The 24,502-nt window shown below is 42.4% G+C and overlaps 2 protein-coding genes across 2 annotated transcripts in view; one reads left to right on the top strand and one right to left on the bottom strand.

The window, feature by feature from the left end:
• Positions 1–1,047: 1,047 nt before the first annotated feature.
• On the bottom strand, positions 1,048–18,240 carry LOC111968864 (mitogen-activated protein kinase kinase kinase 7). Its single transcript, XM_070445231.1, has 15 exons — positions 18,151–18,240; positions 17,888–17,984; positions 16,589–16,699; positions 16,274–16,339; positions 16,017–16,062; positions 15,530–15,668; positions 6,187–6,315; positions 5,906–6,030; positions 5,559–5,689; positions 5,259–5,346; positions 4,926–5,059; positions 4,695–4,851; positions 4,456–4,517; positions 4,088–4,203; positions 1,048–1,264 (listed from the first exon to the last, which is right to left on the bottom strand). The coding sequence occupies exons 2-15, from the start codon at positions 17,951–17,953 to the stop codon at positions 1,096–1,098; spliced, it is 1,539 nt and encodes a 512-aa protein (XP_070301332.1). The 5' UTR covers positions 17,954–17,984; positions 18,151–18,240; the 3' UTR covers positions 1,048–1,095.
• A 661-nt stretch (positions 18,241–18,901) lies between these two features.
• The window catches only part of LOC111969039 (rab3 GTPase-activating protein non-catalytic subunit), a 21,691-nt gene continuing 16,090 nt past the window's right edge, over positions 18,902–24,502 (top strand). Inside the window, 9 exon segments of the mRNA XM_070445232.1 lie at positions 18,902–19,131; positions 20,311–20,393; positions 20,518–20,638; positions 20,816–20,897; positions 21,298–21,345; positions 21,487–21,562; positions 21,651–21,752; positions 21,876–21,975; positions 24,342–24,440. Of these exon segments, the coding sequence (XP_070301333.1) occupies positions 19,023–19,131; positions 20,311–20,393; positions 20,518–20,638; positions 20,816–20,897; positions 21,298–21,345; positions 21,487–21,562; positions 21,651–21,752; positions 21,876–21,975; positions 24,342–24,440 (820 nt within the window). The 5' untranslated portion in view covers positions 18,902–19,022.

Genomic DNA, 24,502 nt, shown 5'->3' with positions numbered 1-24,502 from the left:
TCACCGAACATGGAAAAGTATAGGCTATATAAAATAAAAATGAAGATCCATTTAAAATAGTGTCATTACTTCTCAATGAGCTAGTGCATATGAAAAGGGGAAAAGATATAAGAATGCCATAGAAATTTAAAAAGACGCAAATATATATCAAATGACAGCCTTTTGTGCACATCTTAGTCATCTCCATACAAAGCTAGCTGTCACAGAGAGGTCAGAGCCAGAGAAGAACAACAAGCTGAGCCACTTCTTTCAATACTAGCACCTCTACAACAGCCCTGGGGAGGGGACAGACATCTGCCGCAAGTCAGGAAACATCTCAAATCGTCTGAGGTGTTACTGCAAGTCATCCATCTTAACAACACCAACAACACTCTGATACTTCCTGGATGCCACACTAAGAGCAGAAATTAAACTTAGGCACAGATCTAGGATCAGCTTGTCCTCCTCAAATCCTAACTTTAAACATTGGGGAGGGGAATACAAAACTGACCAAAGATCAATCTCTAGAGGCAACTGCATTTATTTTGGATGTCGACAGCTACAGTAGGAGAAGATGTTACAGGGCCTCCAGGCTTCCCTTGTTCAACGAGTCCACTGTTCCTCTGGCAGAATAGAATAACGTCTTTGCGAGACATGCGTGCAAATGAACTGAGCTGTTAATGAGACATCTTGCACAATATTATTGTTGTACTGAATGCGGCAGAGTATCTTAACTGTACAGCGCATTGGGGAGCAAGGACCTGAGGGGAGACCTGCTGTGTGCAGTCTGCTGCTGACTGTGGATCAGTTGAGGATCCACAAAACATTCATAATAGTATGGCTTTCCTCTTTGGCCAATGATCCAAGAACAGTTTAAGAGCAACAGGGAAGTGTTAACAAATGGCCAGTCTCTTTAGCTGCTCATCCGAAAACAGTTAATGAGCAATATGAAGCATTCATTACAAATATGGTAGGTATATTTGGCTGCAGCTGATCCCAAAACAGCTGAGGGTCAACAGAAGAGACATCACAAAATGGCCACTTGACAGACAGTGTCTTCGGCTGCTGCTGATCTGAGGACAGTTCTAGGGCAACAGGCACACATCAGGAGGCATTCTAACTCGTCTGTTGCTGACTCTGGATCCGCTCCAGCTTGTTCTTACAAATGTGGAAGTAGGTGGAGAGACTCTTGTTCTCGTCCAACAGTTTGGTGTGTTCCTGAATCAGACGGGACGTGTTCTGCTGCTGCCTCTCATCCTGGTGCAGCTCAGAGATCAGCTCCTTCCTACACATCACCACCACAAAGGGAGAGAGAACATGTTTAGCGTTTAGGTAGCCTATATTCACTGTAACTGTACAATAAATGACTACACAGTAAAATACTATACAGTTTTGGAAACAAATTCTAATGAATTTACTCATGTTAAGAGTAACTGGTATCACAACAGATACAACAAGTAAACCAGTAAGTCATTATTCACACTAGAGTACAGTGCCATCTGAGGTATAGTGTCTGCAAATTGGATGAACATCTTCTGTCAAAGCAACGGGAAGCTGGGTAAATATTTATTCATTTGAAAATGTGCAGGATGAAATCTCGAGATGCACCATCTCTTTTTCAAGAGTACCCCCCCCCCCCCAAAAAAAATGTTCCAAGAATAATATGCAATTACTGTTAAATAATAATAACAATAAAAAACAGAAACTTACATTTACACCATAAAAAGTTGTGAACTACTAATAGGCCTAAAACTAATAAAAACTACTGCTACAACTACTAAGAAAACTAAATACCTATAATTAATATACATAAATAATGTGACTTAAGTGACTGTGAATATATACAGTGTCTTCAGAAAGTATTTATACCCCTTGACATATTCCACATTTTGTTGTGTTACAGCCTGAATTCAAAATTCTTATTTATTTCACCTTTATTTAACCAGGTAGGCTAGTTGAGAACAAGTTCTCATTTACAACTGCGACCTGGCCAAGAATAAAGCAAAGCAGTTCGACACATTCAACAACACAGAGTTACACATGGAACAAACATACAGTCAATAATACAGTAGAAAAAGTCTATATACAGTGTGTGCAAATGAGGTAAGATAAGGGAGGTAAGGCAATAAATAGGCCATGGTGGCGAAGCAATTACAATATACCAATTAAACACTGGAGTGATTGATGTGCAGAAAATGAATGTGCAAGTAGAGATACTAGATACTATACGATGTACTGTACAGTCGTGGCCAAAAGTTTTGAGAATGACACAAATATTAATTTTCACAAAGTAGAGATACTGGGGTGCAAAGGAGCAAGATAAATAAATAAATACAGTATGGGGATGAGGTAGTTGGATCGGGTATATTACAGATGGGCTATGTACAGGTGCATTGATCTGTGAGCTGCGCTGACAGCTGGTGCCTAAAGCTAGTGAGGGAGATATGAGTCTCCAGCTTCAGTGATTTTTGCAGTTCGTTCCAGTCATTGGCAGCAGAGAACTGGAAGGAAAGGCGGTCAAAGGAGGAATTGGCTTTGGGCTTTCGACTCTGTCAATCACCACATTCTTATCAGCAGACTCAACAGCCTTGGTTTCTCAAATGACTGCCTCGCCTGGTTCACCAACTACTTCTCTGATAGAGTTCAGTGTGTCAAATCGGAGGGCCTGTTGTCTGGACCTCTGGCAGTCTCTATGGGGTGCCCACAGGTTAAATTCTCGGGCCGACTCTCTTCTCTGTATACATCAATGATGTCGCTCTTGCTGCTGGTGATTCTCTGACCCACCTCTACGCAGACGACACCATTCTGTATAGTCTGGCCCTTCTTTGGACACTGTGTTAACTAACCTCCAGACGAGCTTCAATGCCATACAACTCTCCTTCCGTGGCCTCCAACTGCTCTTAAATGCTAGTAAACTAAATGCATGCTCTTCAACCGATCCTGCCCGCACCTGCCCGCCCGTCCAGCATCACTACTCTGGACGGTTCAGACTTAGAATATGTGGACAACTACAAATACCTAGGTGTCTGGTTAGGCTGTAAACTCTCCTTCCAGACTCACATTAAGCATCTCCAATCCAATTAAATCTAGAATTGGCTTCCTATTTCACAACAAAGCATCCTTCCCTCATGCTGCAAACATACCCTCGTAAAACTGACCATCCTACCGATCCTCGACTTCGGTGATGTCATTTACAAAATAGCTCCAACACTCTACTCAACAATTGGATGCAGTCTATCACAGTGCCATCCGTTTTGTCACCAAAGCCCCATATACTACCCACTCTTGCGACCTGTACGCTCTGGTTGGCTGGCCCTCGCTTCATACTCATCGCCAAACCCACTGGCTCCAGGTCATCTCAAGTCTCTGCTAGGTAATGTCCAGCCTTATCTCAGCTCACTGGTCACCATAGCAGCACCCACCCGTAGCACTCGCTCCAGCAGGTATATTCACTGGTCACCAGGGCCAATTCCTACTTGGGCCGCCTCTCCTTCAAATTCTCTGAAACTGGAAACACTTATCTCCCTCACCAGCTTTAAGCACCAGCTGTCAGAGCAGCTCACAGATCACTGCACCTGTACATAGCCCATCTATAAATAGCCCAAACAATTACCTCATCCCCTACTGTATTTTTTATTTTATTTTTTGCTCCCTTGCACCCCAGTATTTCTACTTTGCACATTCACCTACTGCAAATCTACAATTCCAGTGTTTTTTAATTGCTATATTGTATTTACTTCGCCACCGTGGCCTCTTTATTGCCTTTACCTCCCTTATCTCACCTCATTTGCTCACATTGTATATAGACTTATTTTTGTACTGTTTTATTGACTGTATGTTTGTTTTACTCCATGTGCAACTCTGTGTTGTTGTATGTGTCGAACTGCTTTGCTTTATACTGGCCAGGTCGCAGTTGTAAATGAGAACTTGTTCTCAACTTGCCTACCTGGTTAAACAAAGGTAAAATAAAATAAAATAAACAAAGATGGGTGAGAAAAAAAAGCTATTTAATCGATTTTGAATTCACGCTGTTCGACAACAAAATGAATAAGTCAAGGGGTATGAATACTTTCTGAAGGCACTGTATATATGGTAATATGTGACATACTTTCTTTGGGTGAGAAGGGCGATTTCAGTCTGCACTTTAAGGTACTCCTGGGCCATTCTGCAGTGCTGCTCAAACACAGCCATGGACTCTTTGGAGTTAGAGAATGGGGCCAGGGGCTAAACACAACCCAGAAACACACATCACCGTCAAGCACTTACAATTTATCACATTGTTCTTATTGTACATTACTTAACTTCTTTAACATATTTCCTATTTCAAGTAGAGGACACATGAAATCCCCAAAAAGGTAGTAAGTAAGCTTTTAGATAGTGTGTCAAATGTGACTGGTTGGTTATCAGTATCAATAGGATTTAGTATCAGTCAGCATTGAAGATGAATGGAGAAAGAACTCCCCATTCCTGCAGTACCTGCAGCTGGTGATTCAGTGTCAGATAAGCCATGGGGATGGAGCTGTCCAAACCATTTATATCTGAAGACATAGAAAACGTACTGGTAAGTATGACATGTTTACTGTATGTTGTACGGTACTGCCCCCTGGTGAACACTGCAGTGACATAATGTGTCAGACTTACAGTAGATTCCGGTCATATAACATATTTTGTAAGCTAGCTCTATTACGACAACCAAAACTAAATAGGGCCCATACCTGTGGGACTGATAGGCACCCTCAGCTCTGGCCCCGATTGGCCAGCACATTGCACTTTGATCTCAGTGGGAGCAGGACTCTGGGTACGCTCACGATCAGGCAGGCTCTCCACACTAGCCCTTCTGGACGAGGGCAGGCTGGGGCGTAATGTTCCCCCCTGAGAAGGTACATGAACAGCATGAACATTGGTATGGATGAAATAACTTAATACTCCAACTATATCTGCATCACCTTTGATTGTTTGAACTGAAGTGGAAATCTAGCTTCAATGCTTTTCAGGGTGTCATCTCTCCCTTGACAGTTTGTTCTGTGTTCCATGTTGCTTTCAGTTCGGTAGCTGTTGATAGTGTTGTCTGCATAGGAACCTACAGAAGAGACGATGGCGTTTCCAATCTGTTTTTAAAGAAACTTCTGCAATAACAGAATCTTCTGAATTTCATTCATATGCATTTTGAAAGCAATTACTACATAGCACAATGTTAGTACAATGTAAAGTGATACTTGTTAACAACTGTTTATAAAATCCGTCAACCTTCACAGAGTATTTAAATCTATGGGACTGGCCTGTGCTTGTGGCTGAGGATGAGCCACTCCTACTGTTGCCTGGACACTGGTGAGGGTACTGGAGAGGCTCATCAGAGCCTGGGAAGTACTGCATACACATGGAGGAAAGAGTACACAATGCTAACAGGAATCGCAGATCTAAAATCAAACTCTCATAAACTGTGGAACAAACACCATTTGATAATAACTAAGAAATAAGTTGTTCAATTGCAGGTTTTTACTAACATCTATGGGTTATTATTAGTGCCGTGAATGTGAAGTTCTGACCTCATGGGTCTGTGGGGTTTTCCAGTACTATACCTTCATGAGGCTTGCCATGGTGTTCCTGACCTCCTCCATGGAGGGCCTCTGGGCAGGGTCTTTGTCCCAGCAGTGTGTCATCAGATTCTCGATGGGCTCCGGGAGGTCCTTTATCAGGGGGGGCCGAGTCCCTGATAACCCATACAAGAGAATGGCATGTCAGTGGGGGAATATCAAGAGCCTAAAGTGGCTTCCTCTACTCATCTTCTTTCCTTCATCTAACAACTAGGTAAGATTTTCTTTCAAACCTATATTCCACTTCACTACACAGACATTTTGCGGTTTCGGTTTTATTCCTCTGTGTGTATGTAACTACACTAAGCGTCTATGGCTCGGTAACCTCTCACCTCTGTGCACGGCCCACATGATGCAGAAGGCCGATCCTCCAATCTCATCAAAGGGCTTTCGACGAGTGATCCCCTCCCACAGGATGATGCCCCAGCTGAACACATCACACTTCTCACTGTAGTTACTGCCTGMACAACAGAGTCAGAGAGATACAGGTGAGTGAAGGAATACAGGTTAGATCCTAGATTGTTCTATTGGTGAAACAGAGAGACTTAGTGCTTGGTCCATTTTGGTCTTCTGGTTTTGAATGAAACGAGGAAAACCCCTTGCTAAAGGTTACTTGCCTTCAAACACTTCTGGTGCCATCCAGGCTGCACTTCCTTTGTTGTTGGTCATGTGTGTCTGGATGTCACAGGCTGTCCCAAAGTCGCAGATCTTCAACACTGTGCCACCCTGTACAAGTAGCAGACTGAAACACATGGCTATGGTTTAGGTTCAGAGAGTACAACCTCATTAACCTCTAGAAGTCTAAGCTGTTGGGGAGAATTGTTTTGCGAAGGCGATCTTAACATGGATCATTTAGCTATTTGATTTAGAATTTTGCCTTTACTACTACTACTACTACTACTACTGCTACTGCTACTACTACTACTACTACTACTACTACTACTGCTACTGCTACTACTACTACTACTACTACTACTACTACAGCCCACGGAAACACACTGAATAACACATACATATTTAAAAAGACTGTCAAACAAATAAAACATAAGCAATAAGGTTTTGAAGTGTCTGTCCTATATTTGGAGATATAAGACAGCTCAGAAAACATTTTCATTTTTTTGGACACATGTTTAACCCCTTATTTTTGTTGGCACAAAACTACCTCCATTTGTTGTATGGGTTACCTTCAGACGAGTCCCATGACACTTGCGGGGGTCATAGAGCAAACGTGAGTCTCTCCTTTCCATAGTGGGGTCATATTAGTTTGTAGCGCAAATGGTTCAGACGCTACAGACAGAAGTTGGCACATCAGCGTTACCAACTTCAGACGAGTCCAGTGACACTTGTGGGGGTCATAGAGCAATGAGAGTCTCATGAGAGTCTCCCCTTTCCATAGAGTGGTCATAATAATTTGACGCTACAGACATTTCGMACGCTACTGACATTTTAGTGAGACTACCGATTTTCAGGATGTCTCATGATCTGAAAAACACAGCTGTAGCTTGGCCACTTTCCACCCAAGATGCAGAAGGCTGACATTGGCGGATGCAGTGGATTGAGACGCAAACTGATATCTCTATCTTAAACTGACGGATTCTGATGGYATTTAAAAAAATGTTACTTAGATGTGTTAGACTCTTCAGGATATACAGTACCAGTCAAAAGTTTGGACACAGCTACTTATTCAAGGGTTTTTCTTTATTTTTTTTACTATTTTCTACATTGTAGAAAAATAGTGAAGACATCAAAACTATGAAATAACACATATGGAATAATGTAGTACCCCAAAAAAGTGTTAAACAAATCAAAATATATTTTATATTCTTCAAAGTAGCCACCCTTTGCCTTGATGACAGCTCTGCACTCTTGGCATTCTCTCAACCAGCTTCACCTGGAWTGCTTTTCCAACAGTCTTGAAGGAGTTCCCACATATGGTGAGCACTTGTTGGCTGCTTTTCCTTCCCTCTGCGGTCCAACTCATCCCAAACCATCTCAATTGGGTTGAGGTTGGGTGATTTTGGAGGCCAAGTCAGCTGATGCAGCCCTCATCACTCTCCTTCTTGGTCAAATAGCCCTTACAKAGCCTGGAGGTGTGTTGGGTCATTGTCCTGTTGAAAAACAAATGACAGCCCCACTAAGTGCAAACCAGATAGGATGGCGTATCGCTGCAAAATGCTGTGGTAGCCATGCTGGTTAAGTTTGCCTTGAATTCTAAATAAATCACTGACAGTATCACCAGCAAAGCACCCCCACAACATCACAGCTCCTCCTCCATGCTTCACGATGGGAACCACACATGCAGAGATCATCCGTTCACCTACTCTGCGTCTCACAAAGACATGGCGGCTGGAACCAAAAATCTCACATTTGGACCAAAGGACAGATTTCCACCGGTCTAATGTCCATTGCTCATGTTTCTTGGCCCAAGCAAGACTCTTCTTCTTATTGGTGTTGTAGTGATGTTGGTACCATTAATGCGATGARGATTATTTTATCAAATCAATTAACTATGTTTAATTATTACGATGATTAAACTAATCATGTAACAATTAACTCATTAGCAATCTTGGGTCACCACGGAAAAAGTTTGATTAATGAGTTACCGTTTCCCAAATTAACTCTACAGATATAAATATATCGTTATACCAGTCATCCATTAATTATCATTATTACCTCATCAGTCTCATTCTGAACGTCGTTGACTTCAAATCTGCACCAAGCCTCTCCACCTCTCCAGGATGAATCAGCGATACARAAATTGGCTTAATTATTTATTTACTAAATAAATAAATAACACAGAATTAAATAAACACACACGGGATAGATTATACATTGGTTACTAACATGATGCAATGAAAAGTCCCTAGTGGACTAACCCGAGATGACAACTGGTTACACAATTTTTACATTTTTAATTATTTTTAATTTAACATTTTTTAAACTAGGCAAGTCAGTTAAAAACAAATTCTTATTTAAAATGACAGCCTACCGGGGAACAGTGGCAGAATGACAGATTTTTACCTTGTTAGTTCGGGGATTCGATCCAACAACATTTACATTTAAGTCATTTAGCAGACGCTCTTATCCAGAGCGACTTACAACCTTTCGGCTACTGGCCCAACGCTCTAACCACTAGGCTACCTGCCGCCCCAATGAAAGGGGATGGGGAACGAAAGAGCGGAAGGAGAGACAAAGGAATTCAACTATCGTACATACAGTTGAATAATATGCTCTTTGTAAATGTGGTTATTTAGCACCCTAACAACCGCTCATTCGGATTTAGAAATACAAAGTACATATTTACGCTTGTATGTCTTTGTCGTCTCACTCTGGTGAAATCACTCGATCAGTCTGTGGAGAGTAGTTCATCAGAAAGTCTCTGGTTGTGTAAGTCTCTGGTTGTCCACCAGAGGTCACCATGTCCTTTGTAGTTGTAGTAGGTTGGTCTCGGAGTGTCTGATAGAACGCATCTTCCAGAGGTGTACCACGGGGTGTTCAGCGGGCTTTAATCTTCACTCTGTTTGTTTAGAATAGATACCCCAGTTTGGGAATACCTGCTCTAGGGTATGTGCAATGCCGTTGGGGGTACGCCAAATAAAAATGTGATTCACATTTTTTTTCCCTTCACATTTTCAAGCAGTATATTTATATTTTCCAACGGGGCTATACATTTGGGTGAGTTTTTTCTCTCGCCTGAGTAGCCTRGTTTCACTGGCAAAAATCTAACTAAACCATCTAGTGTTCAGTGTAATAACAACACAATGTCAAATATAGGTAGCCTATTCAAATAATTAACATCCAATCACATTAACCATTACTCTCTTGCGGGAAACCTTCACTCTTGCACAGACATTCAGAAATTAAACATGACAATTTGAAAAATAAGCCACGGGAATTTTTTGAGTGAGAATAAAGACGTCTTTCATTCAGAAAGACATGTAAACAAGCAACAGATACCATTTTTGTATATATCTTTTTATTTAACTAGGCAAGTCAGATTTTTACCTTGTCAGCTCGGGGATTCGATCTAGCAACATTTCGGTTACTGGCCCAATGCTCTATCCACTAGGATACCTGCCGCCCCATTAACCGAGTGGCTAGGACAGGCAAGCCCCATACCATTGTGGAGGACTTAATTCTTCCTGCTTCCACGGATATGGCTGGGACAATGCTGGGGGAAAAGGCCAAAAAAACTATACAGACAATGTCTTCATCAAACACTGTTTCACAATGCATCAGTGACTTGGCAGGAGATGTTTTGAAACAATTACTGCTTCGCATATAAGCCAGTGAATTATACGCATTACAGCTGGATGAGTCAATAGACGTGGCGGACGTGGCACAGCTCCTGGTAAATGTCTGTTACGTTTATGGGGGGTCAATTAAGGAAGACACCCTCTTCTGTAAACCACTGAAAACCAGGACACCATGAGAGGATATTTTTAAAGTACTGGAAATCTTTGTGACATCAAATGGACTTTGGTGGTCAAGATGTGTTGGTATCTGTACTGATGGCACAAAAGCCATGACAGGGAGACATAGTGGAGTGGTAACGCGCATGCAAGCAGTTGCTCCCGACGCCACTTGGGTACACTGCAGCATCCACCGAGAGGCTCTTGCTGCCAAGGGAATGCCTGACAGCTTGAAATACGTTTTGGACACTACAGTGAAAATGGTTAACTTTGTTAAAGCAAGGCCGCTGAACTCTCGTGTATTTTCTGCATTACGCAATGATATGGGCAGCGACCATGTAACGCTTATACAACATACAGAAATGTGCTGGTTATCAAGGGGCAGAAATGTGAAATGTGCTGGTTATCAATWATTTTTTMGCTGAGTTTAGGATTTTACATTTATTATTATTATTTTTTTTATTTCACCTTTATTTAACCAGGTAGGCTAGTTGAGAACAAGTTCTCATTTGCAACTGAGACCTGGCCAAGATAAAGCAAAGCAGTTCGACACATACAACAACACAGATTACAGGGACTCTCCAAAACTATATTCAATGTGTGAGACAGAATTGAGGCTATGATTAAGAAGTTGGAGCTCTTTTCTGTCTGCATTAACAAGGACAACACACAGGTCTTTCCATCATTGTATGATTTTTTGCTTGCAAATGAACTCAAGCTTACGGACAATGTCAAATGTGGTATAGCGAAGCACCTGAGTGAGCTGGGTGTGCAATTAGTCAGGTACTTTCCCGAAACGGATGACACAAACAACTAGTTTCTTTATCCCTTTCATTCCCTGCCTCCAGTCCACTTACCGATAGCTGAACAAGAGAGCCTCATTGAAATTGCAACAAGCGGTTCTGTGAAAATTTAATATAATCAGAAGCCACTGACAGATTTCTGGATAGGGCTGCGCTCAGTTTCTTACCTTGGCAAATCGCGCTGTTAAGACACTGATGCCCTTTACAACCACATACCTATGTGAGAGTGGATTCTTGGCCGTCACTAGCATGAAAACTAAATACAGGCACAGACTGTGTGTGGAAAATGATTTAAGACAAGACTCTCTCCAATACAACCCAACATTGCAGAGTTGTGTGCATCCTTTCAAACACACCCTTCTCATTAACTTGTGGTGAGTTATTCACAATTTTTGATGAACAAATAAAGTTTTATATGCAAGATGGCTAAATAAAGAGCAAAATTATTGATTATTATTATTTGTGCCCTGGTCCTATATGAGCTCTTTGTCACTTCCCATGAGCCAGGTTGTGACAAAAACTCACACTCAGTCTTAAATGTAATACATCATATAGTGTGTGTATAGTATTGTATAGTGTGTGTGTGACAGGCTTACAATGATGGCAAAAAACAACACTTGAGAGTGCGCTGACCCTGGTGCTAGAGGGGGTACGCAGCTGGAGGTTGAATGTTTGAAGGGGTACGGGACTATAAAAAGTTTGGCAATGACTGCCCTAGAGATACCTATAACGTAAACTCACTCACTTTTGTACATCGCCTTGGTCCGTACAATTGACCTTATTTTAGCGCCCCAAAAACATAATACTTCCAGATCAACTGTAATGTCAATACCATTGTAAAGCACAATTTCTCCCATTTCCAACAGAATCAATTACATGACCCCCACGCTGCCCGTTTCTGCATGATTCAAGATGGCAATAAGCCCCGTCGGGTCGTTTAAAAAAAAATTACTAGGTATCCCCCTTACCCCTTCACTGTCCATTTCTTGTTTTTAAACAATGAGAGAAGTGCTACACCTGGTGGAGAGAGATTGTAAGACAGAAATAGTTGCTTTATGCGTGCTGTACGTTACGGCATGACACGTCACGATGTAACGGAGGGTCAGTTTTTTCTACTTTTCTCCAATACTATAGAGTCATTACCATGTCGACCAACGCTTGAATAGAAACCTAGTTCACACCCCCGATTTTGAAGTSAACACAGTCGCTACAGTCCCATTAGTTTTCTTTGTAGCCGCGTTTGAATGTTGCGGTTGCGCACATTTGTACGGAATGGGTTGAGTTTACGTTAGTGTTGAGAGAAAATTGTTCTTTGTCTCTCGTCTTCAGTCCAGTTTCCTAGGCTAACAGTGCATAAACAGCTACAGAATGAATGCTCCTGTGAAGTCTTCTTCGAGTTTCAGAGGGTCTTACCATTTTCTGGTATTGTAGTTTCAAACCATTTTGCCATATCCAGCTCGCGCTGTACTTTGGCTGGTCTTTAGTTTTAAACCATTTCTCAGCAGTGCAGCCACCACTTCACGCTGTCTGGTTTGGTAGAGATTTTCTTCTTCTCTGTTGAAAGTTTCTAACCATTTCGTATCTTTCAGCTCACGCTGTCGGTCACGCTGGTCTAATGTAGTCTAACCATTTTACACGTCCGGCTTACCGTCCYTATACTGGTCTGTAGAGATTCCAACCATTTCAACGTGTGGATGGTCCTCACGTTCTCTGGTCGAATGTACATTTTGTTAGCGGTCTTTTTATGCCTTCGCCTTGGAGGGCGGTTCCATCACGTTGCTAAAAAGTCTGTTCTCACGTGGGCATGGTTACTAACTGGGTAAGCCTTTACATGAAAAACAACTCTCATTTAGAAGGCTAAWATTACATTTCATCTTCTCACAAATAGTTTCATATTTAATCGTATATGTTCCACAACATTTAGATGTAAATCTGATAACGGTGATATATACATTCGTAGAGTTAACGTTATTTGGTTATACCATCCTTAAAGATATCAAACAACAACTTATTTGACATGATTATTGTTTCGAGCCCCACCAACCGTTTCCCACATTATTTTTGTTAGGAATATTGTGTCATTATCCACATTCGGATGTTGTAGTTTTGGCGGGAGGAATCTCCTTGTAACAAAAGGGTTCTTTCCCCTCAATCCTGCAGAGCCCAAAAGCAGAGTTTCGGCAAGGTAACCTCAGCAAAAAAAGAAACGTCCCATTTTCAGGACCCTGTCTTTCAAAGATAATTAATAAAAATCCAAATAACTTCACAGATCTTCATTGTAAAGGGTTTAAACACTGTTTCCCATGCTTGTTCAATGAACCATAAACAATTAATGAACATGCACCTGTGGAACGATTGTTTAGACACTAACAGCTTACAGACGGTAGGCAATTAAGGTCACAGTTATGAAAACTTAGGACACTAAATAGGCCTTTCTACTGACTCTGAAAAACACCAAAAGAAAGATGCCCAGGGTCCCTGCTCATCTGCGTGAACGTGCCTTAGGCATGCTGCAAGGAGGCATGAGGACTGCAGATATGGCCAGGGCAATAAATTGCAATGTCCGTACTGTGAGACACCTAAGACAGCGCTACGGGGCGACAGGACGGACAGCTGATCGTCCTCGCAGTGGCAGACCAGATGTAACAACACCTGAACAGGATCGGTACATCTGAACATCACACCTGCGGGACAGGTACAGGATTGCAACAACAACTGCCCGAGTTACACCAGGAACGCACAATCCCTCCATCAGCGATCAGACTGTCCGCAATAGGCTGAGAGAGGCTGGACTGAGGGCTCGTAGGCCTGTCGTAAGGCAGGTCCTCACCCAACATCACCGGCAACAACGTCACCTATGGGCACAAACCCACCGTCGCTAGACCAGACAGGACTGGCAAAAAGTGCTCTTCACTGACGAGTCACGGTTTTGTCTCACCAGGGGTGATGYTCGGATTCGCGTTTATCGTTGAAGGAATGAGCGTTACACCGAGGCCTGTACTCTAGCGCGGGATCGATTTGGAGGTGGAGGGTCCGTCAGGGTCTGGGGCGGTGTGTCACAGCATCATCAGACTGAGCTTGTTGTCATTGCAGGCAATCTCAACGCATGCGTTACAGGGAAGACATCCTCCTTCCTCATCTGGTACCCTTCCTGATGGCTCATCCTGACATGACCCTCCAGCATGACAATGCCACCAGCCATACTGCTRGTTCTGTGCGTGATTTCCTGCAAGACAGGAATGTCAGTGTTCTGCCATGGCCAGCGAAGAGCCCGGATCTCAATCCCATTGAGCARGTCTGGGACCTGTTGGATCGGAGCGTGAGGGCTAGGGCCAATCCCCCAGAAATGTCCGGGAACTTGCAGGTGCCTTGGTGGAAGAGTGGGATAACATCTCACAGCAAGAACTGGCAATTCTGGTGCAGTCCATGAGGAGGAGATGCACTGCAGTACTGGTGGCCACACCAGATACTGACTGTTACTTTTGATTTTGACCCCCCCTTTGTTCAGGGACACATTATTCAATTTCTGTTAGTCACATGTCTGTGGAACTTGTTCAGTTCATGTGTCAGTTGTTGAATCTTGTTATGTTCATACAAATATTTACACATGTTAAGTTTGCTGAAAATAAGTTGACAGTGAGAGGACATTTCTTATTTTTGCTGAGTTTATTTACGACCGTCATAAAACTGCCCAACTCCATCCCTCTCCCCCTCTGTGGGAGACGGAGGGCGCTGTAGAGCTGACCCACTGTAACCTGATCCTTCGGATCTGCACAGGAAAGTCATGAGTGTCCTTTAGTTGTGGTTTCTTTGCAGCAATTCGACCATGAAGGCCTGATTCACGCAGTCCCCTCTGAACAGTTGATGTTGAGATGTGTCTGTTACTGGAACTCTGTGAAGCATTTATTTGAGCTGCAATCCGAGGTGCAGTTAACTCTAATGAACTTATCCTCTGCAGCAGAGGTAACTCTGGGTCTRCCTTTCCTGTGGTGGTCTACATGAGAGCCAGTTTCATCATAGCGTTTGATGGTTTTTGAAACTGCACTTGAAGAAACTTTAAAAGTTCTTAATTTTCCGAATTCACTGACCTTCATGTCTTAAAGTAATGATGGACTTTGCTTACTTGAGCTGTTCTTGACATAATGGACTAGTCTTTTACCAAATAGGGCTATCTTTTGTATACCAAACCTACCTTGTCACAACACAACTGATTGTCTCAAACACATTAAGGAAATAAATTCCACAAATTAACTTTTAACAAGGCACACCTGTTAATTGAAATGCATTCCAGGTGACTATCTCATGAAGCTGGGTGAGAGAATGCCAAGTGTGCAAAGCTGTGATCAAGGCAAAGGGTGGCTAATTTGAAGAATCTCAAATATATTTTGATTTGTTTAACACTTTTTTAGTTCCTACAAGATTCCATGTGTCATTTCATAATTTTGATGTCTTCACTATTCTTCTACAATGTAGAAATTAGTAAAAATATAGAAAACCCCTTGAATGAGTAGGTGTGTCCAAAAWTTTTACTGGTACTGTATATTTAAAACAATGAAAAAGTACTGTAAACAGATTGCAAAATTCTGGTAACTTTGCCACAATTCCCTGGTTTTCCAGAAATCCTGGTTGGAGGACTCCTGAATTTTCTGCTTATTCCCTCGTAATTCCAGGAATCTTCCCACCAGGATTTTGCAACCCTYAAACAGGCAGTTAACCAACAGCACAAACAAAAGGGCCATACTTGGGTGGTTTGAGGTCTCTGTGAATGAGGGCCTTGGGTTTCATGGCGTGGAGATAGGATACACCCTGAGCACACTGCAGACACCAGCTCATAGCGTGGGATGCACTGTACTGGGGCAGGGGCTCAGCTCCATGCAGCACTTGGAATGAACAGACAACACAGTCAAGACAGAGAGAGAGAGAGACAGAAAGTCAGGTGGGGTGCACAGAACAGACAGAGATACAATATTAACATGGTAACTGGCACAGACCCTCACAGATCATGATTGAACAATGACATACAGTAAGAATCACTTGCACAAGACACCACACTGAACTACACAGAAATATAGTGGGAGATTGATACACTGTTAATTGCACTTCGACTAAGATGAGGGATACAAGCTATGGTTGGCAAATAGAAGTATTAACAATACACTTATTGAAATAGCTAAGAAATTACATAAAAGAAAATACTATGTTGAAATGAAGCTGAATGGATTTCGTACCATTGTATAAGGAGCCACCCTCAGCATATTCCATAACAAGACACACCTGTGTGAGAATGTTACAATCATTTTGATAAAAAGGGAAAAACACTTAGTGTATGGGATTGCAAATGTGGTGTCAATATAGAGGAAAATCTGTAGACCTATTAAATTAATAATAAATCACTAATAAATGAATAATTACACATGGGCCTAAAGTATATAATTGAACACCAGGCAAATCATACTAAGAAGACAACTCTCCTGAATGTACTTACTGGATTATCACATGAGCCATAGAGCTTGACAATATTTGGGTGATTTACTCTAGAAAGCTGGCGGAGCTGGATGAAGAAGAGACATGGATAAGTGAAACGGATCGCACCATCTTAACATTCATGAATTGCTTCATTTACATTGTAATTGGATATCATTTGACTGCTGCTACCTAATATCAAAAGAGTCCCTAAATGTTCAGTGGGAATTTTTATATTGGGATAACAAAACTTATTTCAACAATAGACTAGACCCAAAAAACAGGGTTAAACGAAAAACGATGCTTTACAGCAGGTAAGGAGAGGATGTTCCTCTACCTCTACTACAAAAGCTTTCCTCTCAGATTCACTCTCTATGGTCTTGATGGCCACATCTTTGCCTTTCCATTTAGCCTTGAAGACAACTCCAAATGTCCCTCTGCCAACAACCTGGAGATACACAAAGAAACAAATGTCACACATATAAAACACAACAGCTCTAGTCTAGTAACATGCTTTCAAGGAAAATGTTGTGTTTTCACAATAATGTATATAAACCCTGGATTGCTGATGCTATGTATTGGCCAATGAGAGGCTTTGATGCTGCCAGAAGAAGCAGTCATCCATAGGAATTAATGGAATTCTACAGTATTTCAATTAAGGTAAAAAATATACAGTACCAGTCAAAAGTTTGGACACACCTACTCATTCAAGGGTTTTTCTTATTTAATACTATTTCCCACATTGTAGAATAATACMGAAAATGTAGAAAATAGTAAAAATAATGAAAAACCCTGGAATGAGTAGGTGTCCAAACTTTTGACTGGTACTGTATTTTTATTATACGTTAAAGAAAATGTTTTTATATTTTGTTTAATGTTTAGCTTACATAATATTATTTGAAACTATGCATTAAGGTGTCTGTCATAGAATAAATATGGAAAAAACAAATGTAGACATTAATAAATGTATTTCTATAACTTCCAAAATATTTCTTACAATGGTGGGGTAGTGCCAAGATGGACACGCGGTGGTATATATAAATAGTGAGTATAGAAATAATTGTGTTTTAATTTCTGTCCCTTCTGTGAGTCCTGGACAACGGGTCCTCTTCTAGGTTATAATCTGACATGTTGCTGAGTGGTGGTCGGTCTCGTAATTTTCTATATAATCTACTTAAGCAATAAGGCCAGAGGAAGTGTGGTATATGGCTAATATACCACGGCTAAGGGATGTTCTTAAGCACAACGCAACGCGGAGTGCCTGGACACAGCCCTTAGCCGTGGTGTATTGGCCATATATCACAAACCCACGAGGTGCCTTATTGCTATTATAAACTGGTTACCAACGTAATTAGAGCAGTAAAAATAAATGTTTTGTCATACCCGTGGTATACGTCTGATATATCATGGCTGTCAGCCAATCAGCATTCAGGGCTTGAACCACCCCGTTTATAAAAATCATTAGATACTGCTGGTGTTTTGAAAGAGGTAGCCTATCTTGGCTCCACAGTTGAAACTGGCACAGAAGTGGCATGGATGATCACAACACTAAACTTCTATTCAACAAGGTTACTGTAATTTCCCCTCATAAAGGCTAATTGTTTGGTACTATAGGCAGCTATCATGCGACACTTACCTCTTCAACTTCTATGTCCTCATATTCTATCTCTTCGAAGGGATAGCCAGGAGGTGTCTCAAGCATCTTGAAGGCTGTAAGGATTCCGCAGAGCAAGCTAGAATACAACAACAGACTGTATTAGTATACTGTCTGCCGTTAAACTGACCAGTCAGTCATTTAGACACAGGATTTATTTTCATGTTGCAGCCCAAGATATTTCATGCCACAAACTGGATTGCACAACCCCTCCATAATAATTTCCATTCGCTGTTGAAACATACATCAGGAAGTATGAAGCTGTCCACTCCAGCGAGCCGCTGTTTCGAACACTCAGGACGAAGAGTTACATTGTATCAAAAGCGATCAACTAGGACAAGCTGTTTATCATCATTATGTATGAAGTTTTGTTACATCCAACGTGGAAAAATCAAATGGCATGAACAGCAAATTAGAACGAGATTGATAATGTCAGAGTCAAAACAAATGCCGTTTGTTCCACGGTTTGCGCAGTGAAATGTTCGCAGCCTTGGGGTGCATTCAAGAACAGTACACGGTTCATATTATGCAAACGCCGGTGCGGTCCTCTCAAGACGCATCCCAGGTATAAACCCCGTGTGAAAAGGCAGCACCAATAGATATCACATATTATTATTTTACTGGCACCAATGTAATGATCGATTCAAGCCTGAAGGGTAGGCGTTTTTGCTGTGTTGGATTGTCAACCTTTGCTGACCTTGAACAAAGCTCCATTTTATTTGTTGAACCTGCCTTCCTGAGCGATAGAGGGCGACGTACACGAAATCGTCTCTGTAAATGTACCTCGAGATTGTATTTTATGGTTAGCGATGTGTCATCACAATACAGTCAGTCATTGGTCATCACCAAAACACTTAAAGTAAAGGGTTGAAACGGTGCAAATATTAACGAAATCCACTGACAGCAACACCCTATACATGTATTTGTTTACTAACATTCCTGGAAACGATACATATTTCAACGCAAAGGATCCCTGAGGAGTCTTGTCTTCTTGATTAGCGCTAACTTCATCATACTGCAACGTTGTTGTTGCCCCGTTGGACTGCAGCTGCCAGCTAACGTTAGCTTAGCTGGCTAATTCCCTGTATCCCCTCTGCCTGGTCGGGACGGGATCGAAATGTCCTGCTGCCTGCTCGAGTTCTGTCGGGTCCAAGAACTCAAAGCAGTCCGGGAGTTCTTGTTCCAGAACCAGCAAAACAACCCTTCTTTGGAGGACAAGAAAACAGGTAAGTTATCTAGCTAACGCTCAGCTCTGGGCGAGCTAAATTGCTGGGTATGACCAACTTGTTTGATTGCTGTTTGTAATCCTCGTCTCTTTTTTCAAAGCAATGTTAGAGTAGCTATGAAAATTGCTATAGACTTGTATAAAGTGTGTGTGTGTGTGTGTGTGTGTGTGTAAAAAAATAGAGACCAGATAATGGTTCGCAAATTGCACAATTTGTAGATAGTGTTGTTGACAATCCAGTTGAAATTAGACTGTAATTTGTTGTATGGGCTACGTCACTTGTCATCTCATGCCTGTAGAATCTGACAGCTCTCGAAGTCGCAAATTTTGTTCCAGCGATCTAAGTGCTACAAATACCAGGGAGTGTAAAGAATGCACGTATTCCTATGTCTCTTTAAATCTTTGACCTGTCACATCATGAATAATAGAATTAGAGATTATAGCAGTTGATGAGCGCAAGGTGTAGTGAAGGTGAGACCTGGAGAGCTGCAGTACCAGCGGGAGGCAGATGAGGATGGAAAGAGGGAGGGAGGAAGGAGGGGGGATTTGCCCTTTGTCATATGAGTCATCCTACAGGAGGGCGCTTGAACAGATTTCCGCATGATGCTGGACAAAGGAAGACACGCTCACACACATAAGCATACATACTTACATACACATACTCAAAGCCCTGAGCCATTGTACATGCATGTTGCAGTCAGACTATGTCAACAGGAGTCCCACTGTCAATGCGAGTTCTGTCAATCTCTTCCCTCCTCCCACTTACTGATATTTATAGCATCTCTAACTTCATCCCTTCTCTCTTTGGGTCAGGGGAGGTCTCTTGTCCTTGATGCTCATCTTTCTCTCCGCCTTCTTTGTTAGTTTGCCCCTGCCAGTCCAAAGATGTGTGTACAAGTGTGTGTGTATCATTTATCACCTGATTTTAATAAATGTTCAGCTTTATAGCCTAACTATAATAATAATAATATATGCCATTTAGCAGACACTTTTATCCAAAGCGACTTAGTCATGTGTGCATACATTTTACTTATGGGTGGTCCCAGGAATCAAACCCACTGCCCTGGCATTACAAGCACCATGCTCTACCAGCTGAGTTACAAAGAACCACTAACATTTTAACTGACAATTGACTCTGGATTGCACCACCTAATAATTGTGATTGATCTCTCTCGCTCAGAGAATGAGCTGGCCTGGGACGACTCAGACTGGGGGTCATGGGATAACCCTGAGGCCAAAGAAGATGGCAGTGGCACCACCACGGTCAGTTTGTCTGTCTCTTACACTATTTCTCTTCTTTAACTAAAGACTAGCTTAAATCAGACAGCACCCTTCCATAGCCCTCTGTGATCTATAAGGTTTGGTCCTGTTGTGTTGTGTTCCTTAGGGGGTGGAGGAGGACAGTGCTGCAGTGACTGCCCCCTGGCTGCAGGACTGTGTGGTTTCTCTTTCTCCCTGCTCAGACCTGATGGTCGTTGCCAAAGACCACAAGGCTGTGTTTCTCACAGGTATGTGTCCCAAAACACAGACACGCATGTTAATGTACACACAAATTCTCTCTACCCTACCCTTATTAAAGCTACATGAAACAAAGTCAGTGTCCTCAAATACATAAACATCTCCCCAATGACACATACACTGCTGTTGGCGGGGTGTGTGTTGACATTGTCTCCTCTTTCTTGCAGCGAAGTGGCGGACAGATGATGGTGGCCGAGAGGAGATGACCCTGGCTGTGTCCTGGAGTGGAACTCTCAGCACCGAGGAGGGGTGAGAGAATGGGGGGAGAACGGGGTGAGGAGGGGTTGGAGAGAACAGAAGGGGGAGAGAGGGAGGAGGAGAGGAGAGGGGGGAGAGAACAGAGGAGGGGGGGAGAGAACAGAGGAGGGGGGAGAGAAACAGAGGAGGGGGGGGAGAGAACAGAGGAGGGGGGGGAGAGAACAGAGAGGGGGGGGTAGAGAACAGAGGAGGGGGGGAGAAACAGAGGAGGGGGGGGAGAGAACAGAGGAGGGGGGGGGAGAACAGGGAGGGGGGAGAACGGAGGGAGAAAACATAAGGGTTGATGAATGAGAGAGGGAAGCGGTTAGACTGAGAGAATGTGAGGAGAGGAAAGGACACAGAAAGAAGTCAAGATTAGATTCACCGTGTGTGTGTGTCTGCCTCTTTACAGGGAGAGTGTGAGCAGTGTCATCTGTATACCTCTGGCCAGCCAGAAAAGGTAAGCCACCTAGTGTGTCCGACACCGTCCGTGTGTGTGTGTCCATCCTCCATGGGTGTTCACTTGTGTGTACATATCAATGTGTATGTAGGTTTGTGTTCTAATGATGAGTATTAACTCTGTCTGTCTGTGTGTGTTCAGGAGTTCCACAGGTCGGCCAGACTGGACTTGTATTGTAGTGGGCTTCTCATCTGGTTATGTCCGCTTCTACACAGAGGTGCAGTACAGCAGTATTTACTTGTTACCTGGAAGGCTGGCTGGTGTGGTAATGTTATTCTAACAGTGGTGTTGTGTGTTTTTGTCAGAGTGGGGTCCTACTCCTAGCCCAGCTGTTGAATGAGGATCCTGTCCTGAGGCTCAAGTGTCGCACCTACGAGATCCCCCGCCACCCTGGTGTCACCGAGCAAGTACGGCTGTAGCACACACCAAAACACTGACAGCTGCCTGAGTATCAAGGTTCTTTTGACGACGCTTTGTATTTATGAATTTCTCGCTCTCGCTCTCGCTCTCGCTCTCTCTCTCTCTCTTAGCATGAGGAGCTGAGCATTCTTTACCCAGCAGCCCTGGTCACTATTGATGGCTTCAGTCTCTTTCAGTCTCTACGTGCCTGCAGAAACCAGGTGGCTCGAGGTACTGCTCTGTGTGTGTGTTTTGTGTCTGTCGAGGTACTGCTCTGTGTGTGTGTTTTGTGTCTGTCGAGGTACTGCTCTGTGTGTGTGTGTTTTGTGTCTGTCGAGGTACTGTAGTAGCAGTAGAGGTACAGTGCTGTCAAAAAGGTTTTTCCCCCTTTCTAATTTTCTCTATTTTTGAATAATTTTTGATACTGAATGTTATCATATCTTCAACCATAACCTAATATTAGATAAAGGGAACCTGAGTTTACAAATAATAACAAAAATGTATACTTATTTTAWTTATTTAATTAACAAAGTTATGAAACACCCAATACCCCTGTGTGAAGAAGTCATTGCCCCCTTACACTCAATAACTGTTGTGCCACCTTGAGCTGCAATGAATGCAACCAAGTGCTTCCTGTAGTTGCTGATCAGTCTCTCACATTGCTCTGGATTAATTTTTGGCTGTGGATTAATTTTCTGCTCGTTTAAAGTCCTGCCACAACATCTCAATTGGGATTAGGTCTGGACTTTGACTAAGCCATTCCAAAACTTCAAATGTGTTACTTTTTAACAATTTTCATGTAGACTTGATTGTGTGTTTTGGATCATTGTCTTGCTGCATGACCCAGCTGCCCTTCAGCTCACAGACAGATGGCCTGACATTCTCCTGTAGAATTCTCTGATACAGAGCAAAATGTATTCTTGACAGTTGGTATAAGGTTTTTACTGTGGAATGCAGTGTTTGGTTTTCGCCAGGCATAATGGGACCCATGTCGTCCAAAAACGTATACTTTTTGACTCATCTGTCTATAGAACATTCTTCCAAGAGTCTTGATGATCATCCAGGTGCTTCCAGGTGCTTTTTGGCAGACTTGAGTCAACTTTCTGGATGAGATGGGTCCCATTATGTCTGGCGAAAACCAAACACTGCATTCCACAGAAATCAAATTGTATTGGTCACATACACGTGGTTAGCAGATGTTAATGCGAGTGTAGAGAAATGCTTGTACTTCTAGTTACGACAGTGCAGCAATATCTAACAAGTAATCTAACAATTCCACAACAACTACCTAATACACACAAATCTAAGTAAAGGAATGGAATAAGTATAAATATAAATATATGGATGAGCAATGACAGGGTGGCATAGGCTAAGATGCAATAGATGGTATAAAATACAGTATATACATATGAGATAATTAATGCAAGATATGTAAACATTATTAAAGTGGCATTATTCAAGTGACTAGTGATCCATTTATTAAAGTGGCCAATGATTTCAAGTCTGTATGTAGGCAGCTGTGTTAGTGATGGCACTGTGTTGCCATACCAATGGTCAAGCATGGTGGTGGTAGTGTGACGGTTTGGGGATGCTTTGCTACCTTAGGACCTGGACGACTTGCCTGAATAGAAGGAACCATGAATTCTGCTCTGTATCAGAGAATTCTACAGGAGAATGTCAGGCCATCCGTCTGTGAGCTGAAGCTGAAGGGCAGCTMGGTCATGCAGCAAGACAATGATCCAAAACACATAATCAAGTCTACATAAACATGGTTAAAAAGCAACACATTTGGAATGGCATAGTCAAAGTCTAGACCTAATCCCTATTGAGATGTTGTGGTTGGACTTGAAACGAGCAGTTTATTATTGAAAACCCACATATGTCACTGAGTTAAAGCAGTTCTGCATGGAAGAGTGGGCCAAAATTCCTCCACAGTGACGTGAGAGACTGATCAACAACTACAGGAAGTGTTTGGTTGGAGTAATTGCAGCTAAAGGAAGCACAACCAGTTATTGAGTGTAAGGCAATTACACACAGGGGCATTGCGTGTTGCATAACTTTGTTTATAAAATATGTATGTCATTGTTGTGTTATTTGTACACTCAGGTTCCCTTTATCTAATATTAGGTTTTAGTTAAAGATCTGATAACATTCAGTATAAAAAAAATACAAAAGTAGAGAAAATTAGAAAGGGGGAAATACTTTTTCATAGCGCTATAGGTTAGTGTTCGTAGTTGTAAAACTAGTTGTAGTACCATAGTAATTGTGCTATAAAGGTTACATGATGTTTAATAGAACCATGTTCTCTATTTGCTGGCTGGGTTGACAGAGTTCGCCAGAAAGGATGCAGGTACTGACACACGCACAAAAGCTAGTATTTGACACTTAGGCTAGTACATGTAGTATTTTTTGGGGGTATATTTTGTGTATTGTGGCTTGAGGTGATAGTCATTCCACACCATTTACTCAACTCTTTCCCTCATCTCCTCTTTCTCTGGCAACCCTCTCTTCCTTAATCTCTTCCTCCAAACCCCTTCTCTTACTCATTATCCCTAACTTTCTGTGTCTTACCCCTCTCTCCCTACTCCCCTCCTCAGCGGCGGCAGCAGGCAGTGAGGTGGTCCATCCTCCTCCTCTGGCCTATAAGAAGTGGGGTCTACAGGACATGGATGCTATCGTAGACCACAGCAGCGTGGGTGAGAGAGTCGAGGAGGGAGGGTCAGATGGGTGGAGGGGCACAGGGAGTGGGGGGGGGGGC

The sequence above is a fragment of the Salvelinus sp. IW2-2015 genome, linkage group LG9 (genome assembly GCF_002910315.2).
Source record: "Salvelinus sp. IW2-2015 linkage group LG9, ASM291031v2, whole genome shotgun sequence".
Classification (NCBI taxonomy): Eukaryota; Metazoa; Chordata; class Actinopteri; order Salmoniformes; family Salmonidae; genus Salvelinus; species Salvelinus sp. IW2-2015.
The sequence above is the reverse complement of the archived record's forward strand: the minus strand, read 5'-3'. Positions and strand labels throughout refer to the sequence as shown.